The following is a 5,034-nucleotide window of genomic DNA, read 5'->3' on the forward strand; positions in this document are numbered from 1 at the left end:
AATCTTGGGAATAATTTTGAGAGTTTGAGAAGAAATTTCTTGGATCCATTGAGAAATAGAGAAAAATGAGATAGGAGAGGATTTTTAAGTGTGCACAAATATTGCAAATGTCATGCCTATACACACACATAAAAATATCATAATATATAAATTAAAATTAGAACCAATAGCATACTGACGCATGGCACAATTTTTGGCTGCCAAGAAAGGAGACCGCCTGGCCTCATTTGGTTCCCAAGAGACCAAGGTCGGTTGAAATAATTTAGAGTGTAAGAATTCTTGTTTTTTTTTTTTTTTCATTCTTCTTTACTGACATGGCTTGATCGACCACCATCTACAAGGTCACCGTGAAATGTGGTCTAAGGGGCCAAGCCATGTTAAAGTCTTTCTGGCGAAAACTCAGAGGAAAACTCGCCGTCATAGTAAAAGGAGTAAATGGGAACTTAAAATTGGACACGGTCATAACGTCGAACGCCATTCAATCTTATTTTGAATGAAACTTTTAAGCATTCAATAGAAACTTACAACACCTAGCATGCTTTTTCTTCTGCATATAAGCTAATCACATTTTATGGAAAATTCGAGATAAGGTAGACAAAGCTCGAATTACAACAACTGCAGAAGGGGTCTTTGTACGGCTCACCAGCTGCGAGACCCTTCTCGTCTTGATGGAGAACATGCCAATGGCCGCATCATTTGGATTGTGGCAACAAAGGCCATCTTGAGGAAGAGCTCTTCAGCGTGTTGAGCGAGGAAGGAGAGGAGTCTCGTTAGAGAAACCCTCCATCCTTACCTTTTTTCTTTCTCCAGAGCAATGGTTCTCGTTCCACCTGGATTTCGAGAGTCATGGATTCAGCTCGTTGTCCCTCTCGAACTTGAACCATTTCCAGTTGGCGTAGAACTTCTCTTCATCTTCGAATGGCAAGCCTTCCGTGGGAAGGGCTTCAAGCTTTCTTGTGGCTGACACGTCTGCCATCTTCCGCCTGTACTTCTTTGCCATCTCCTCAGCTTCCGAGAATACTCTCTGAACAAAGAAGAACAAGATGCACGATAAATGCTCATAACTGAATATTTTTAGTTTTTTAGAAAATAAAAAATTACCTCCTTATTTGACAAAAATAGACCGGGCTCGCTTTCAAGTTCAGCTATGCTGCATGAAAAAGAGATTCAATATAATGGGATGTAAGAGAAGAATCTAAGTAGCATTACTGCAACAAAAGATTCAAACATAGAAATCTTGTAATGTATGACTGACTTCGTATAGTTCAAACTTGGAAGAGGAAGAAATACGACTGACATGTAAAGAGCCACCACCAATCTTGTAACAAGAAAGCTACCAAATATACTAGAAAACAAACAAGATGAAAGCGAAGAGAGTATATTTGATTGCAATCAAACTCAATGTTGAAGTGTCTCTTCCTTTATCAATTATCACTAAGCGCCTGTTTTACTTGAAAGTCCAATCCAGACATTCTTCGTATGCTACATTTGAGGGTTTGTCCACAATAGGCATCCATTCAATGCAAATTTATGAATTTGCATATGAAGAAGCTGATGTTTCATGTTAATTTCATATTTTTCTTGAATAACTAAAGGTTCTCATCGACAGATTATTAGCGATAATTTAGGTCAATTTGTTGTTATCTGTAAAAGAATCTAATGAAGCTATGAGGTTTCCTAGATCACATGCAACAACAAGAACAAAATAAAAAATCATAATAATTAAAAAAAAAAGGAAAGAAAAAGAAAATTCACCATACCTCAGAGAAATTTTCTCAGGAAACATTGACTTTATAACAAGAACTTTAACCTCATCGTCAACTGCCAGATAGTCGCTGACAGAAGTAGTATGCCCTCGAGATATGTTTGAAATATGCAGCAATCCACTGCCAAACACAACAAGGATTGAGGATTATTTGGAAAGAAGAAAACAAATGTTGAGAATTGCAGGGGCATGCAAAGATCCGGTTAAACCAGTTTGCAAATCACATTCAAGAAATATTGTACTCAGTAGTAATTCGGTAACCACCTCCTATTCGTGTCACCAATCCTTATCTGCGCACCATATGGGAAAATTTTCCTGACTGTTCCTTCGAGAAGTGTTCCCTCTTGAAGATGCATCATCACCTACATGATTGAAAACGAAGAGAGACAGCATCAGGCAAAAAGTTTACTGCAGAGCAAGAAACAAAGATTTAAAAAAAAAAAACAAAAAAGACGGTAGGCAAACATTAAAATGAAAAAGACGAACCCAAGCCTCCTTCTCACTGAGTATCAAGTCGTTGGTGTTTTCATTTATTCTAGTAATTTGCACATAGAGCCTCCGTCCAACCTGCATCATCAAGATAGCTCCCTTATCTTGTCGTAATATAATAAATTATACAGCCGACATACAAGCAAAGAGAATGAAGAAAAAAGAGGCAAAAATTGTGAAATGGTAATTGGCCGCACGTTCTCTTTAAGTTCCGTGTAATTGTTAACTCTATTGATCAATTCAGCTTTTGGAAGAAAAGCCCTGAGCCCCTGCACGACAGAAATCCCGTGTGAGCATTGAATTTTGATAAAGTGGTTTCTAGCTAAGCATGAATCTCTTATATATAGACAGACAGCTCACCTCTATTCTTGTAAGGAGACCACCTGTATTCCACTCCGTGATTTGAACCAGAATCGGTTCGTTTAGTTGCATAACCTGCCAAGAAAGACCAATACAATATTTTATATACGAAAGAGAGCTTAGGATAAACTTCGAGAATGGAAAGACTTGCGATTTTACAGACTCGGTCATCTTAATATTGCAAGTAGTATAGTTAGAGAAGAAGAACAACATGGGCGGAAAATGGACATTTCTCATAGAAGATGATTCACAACAATTAACTATGACGAATAACCCAATAACCATGGTTACGAAGGGAATGTCAAAGAAAGCAAACATATGTTCCTTCATATCATAATATGTTAGATGATAGAATTAAAGAATGATAAGATAATATTCCTTAGGTCAGGTCAGGGACAGAGACAAACCTTGGTAGTTCAATGAGATGCAGCTAAGTTGAGCTAGTTGTCAAATATTGTATTTTAAGCTATACTATCTATAATTTGCTTAAATCAAGAGAGCAGCAGAGTTCTTAAGAATGGCCATAACTATGTGCTCTCTAAGTAACCGGACCCAGCAACGAAACCAGCATTCATACTGAATCACCTAAATGTAAAATACGGTTAAAAACTCACAGTTTGAAACAAATTTACTTTTTTAGTTCACATAATGATAACAATGATCTAATCTATCATTTGTTCAGTTCAAATTTCATTGCATTTTAAGACCAACGAACAACTGCCTACAGCTATACACCGATTGCTAAAACAAGGTAATGCTAGTAGAGTACAAGGCAGTCTTACGCACCAATGGAGTTGTTAAGGTCAGAAAGAAAACTAGTGAATCATGAGAGCAGAACCAGCAAACACAAGACCTGGTGAGTTTGATGCAGGAGCAATAACCTTGAAAACGTCGCCTCTCAATGCATTAGCCTTTTAAGTAATCTAAACATGGTACCATTGCCTTGCTCAACTAAGTTGTCACAAATTCTCAATTTCAAAAGTTCAGTGACAATATCATTCAAGATACGCCAGATACAAATTAATGTGAAAACACACACCATCTTAACAACTCTCGTTCTTCTTCCAAACTAGCCATTAATTCAATTCCCCAATTTCAATAGCATTAGCATTCAATACATAATCCATATCCAATACCATCACACGATAAAGCATGCTATCATACACAAGCCAACAAACACTGAAAGCAAGAAACACAATTCAAGAAAAACTCCATGTAGCAAAACAGATCATCAGCAAGAAAAAGGACCTGCCTCACTCGGTGCCATGAGATACGCCTGAAGAGCTTCCTACTCGACAGCAATGGCCTCCCACCAAGAGTCCTCCCCAAAACCTCAGCAAACAGAACAGTTCCCACATCCACAACAGGCTTCCCCGGTATAGGCGTGCCGCCCATCACTTCATCATTCCTCAGAATCCCCACCTTCCCATGCACCAAAAACTCCTCAGCGTCCTTCTCCACATCACACAGCAAATGCCCCATCTCCTTATCATACAAAGGCAGCACCTCCTTTGTCAGCATTGTCCCCAACATATCTGCACCAACGTTCACATCGAGCTTATTCTCGTTGCCCGAAACCACCACCCCCACCACAAAATCCCCTTGCTTAGGCTCATAATACTCCACAGCAACTTTCCCCATTTTCTCCTCAATTGAACCCTCATTTTGATCAATTTCCTCCGCAGGTGGCCTAAACAGCTTGTAAAACGGCGCCAAAATCTCATCTGCGTCGACTTTTTTCACCTCAACTTCTTCCACAGCCTCAACATCGTTCACTTGCTTCGGAGAGGGCTTGTTCAGCAACTCAAGCCCTTCTGATTCTTCGTCGTTTTCAGCCCTTTTGGGCAAAAGGGTGTCCTTGAATTCCTCAAAGACTCCATTTTTAGTACATAATGGAACGTGGGCCTGTCTGAATTTTGGTAATTTGAAAATTTTGCGGGAATTTGAACAAGTGAACGACGAGAGCGGGAAAATGGCGGCGGAGAGAGAAGGATTGGTGAAGGGCGGAGATGAATTGAAGAGAGATGAGTTACGACAAGAGGCGTGGTGAGCTAGTGGCATCGCTGCTTATCCGGCGCACCTAGTCGACGGTGGATTTCGCTGCCGCTTCTTTTTATCCGTTCGTAGGGACTTTATTTCGTGCGCCGTGGGTGCATTGTGCACACAATATGTTTTAGTTAACTCGATTTTAGTAGATTTTACTCGAAATAGATTTTTAGTTAACTCAATTTTTTTGTGTCAAAAAATTAGAAAGTTTTAATGTCTTTTGGATCCAAAAATTATACTCCCTCCATCCCTCTATTCAAGTTCAATTTACTTTGTGAATTAGGAGTATGGTCCACATGATTTAGTTTGTGATTAAGGAATAGCTAATTATTTATATTTTATCATTATTAAAAAAGACTTATTTTTCTTTTTCA

General features: G+C 38.9%; 1 protein-coding gene across 1 annotated transcript; it reads right to left on the reverse strand.

Annotated features, from left to right (window-relative positions):
* Window positions 1–462: 462 nt before the first annotated feature.
* On the reverse strand, window positions 463–4,798 carry LOC131010960 (protein PIGMENT DEFECTIVE 338, chloroplastic). Its single transcript, XM_057938672.1, has 8 exons — window positions 3,863–4,798; window positions 2,615–2,689; window positions 2,452–2,523; window positions 2,252–2,332; window positions 2,030–2,127; window positions 1,761–1,886; window positions 1,102–1,150; window positions 463–1,024 (listed from the first exon to the last, which is right to left on the reverse strand). The coding sequence occupies exons 1-8, from the start codon at window positions 4,673–4,675 to the stop codon at window positions 845–847; spliced, it is 1,494 nt and encodes a 497-aa protein (XP_057794655.1). The 5' UTR covers window positions 4,676–4,798; the 3' UTR covers window positions 463–844.
* Window positions 4,799–5,034: the final 236 nt, after the last annotated feature.

This window comes from Salvia miltiorrhiza, chromosome 2 (assembly GCF_028751815.1).
Source record: "Salvia miltiorrhiza cultivar Shanhuang (shh) chromosome 2, IMPLAD_Smil_shh, whole genome shotgun sequence".
NCBI lineage: Eukaryota > Viridiplantae > Streptophyta > Magnoliopsida > Lamiales > Lamiaceae > Salvia > Salvia miltiorrhiza.

Coding starts and splice junctions, on each gene's coding strand:
- LOC131010960 (XM_057938672.1), bottom strand. CDS start 4,675: ATGCCACTAGCTCACCACGCCTCTTGTCGTAACTCATCTCTCTTCAAT. Junction 2,524..2,614: donor GTCTCCTTACAAGAATAGAG/GTGAGCTGTCTG, acceptor TCTGTCGTGCAG/GGGCTCAGGGCTTTTCTTCC. Junction 2,333..2,451: donor ACACGGAACTTAAAGAGAAC/GTGCGGCCAATT, acceptor TTGATGATGCAG/GTTGGACGGAGGCTCTATGT.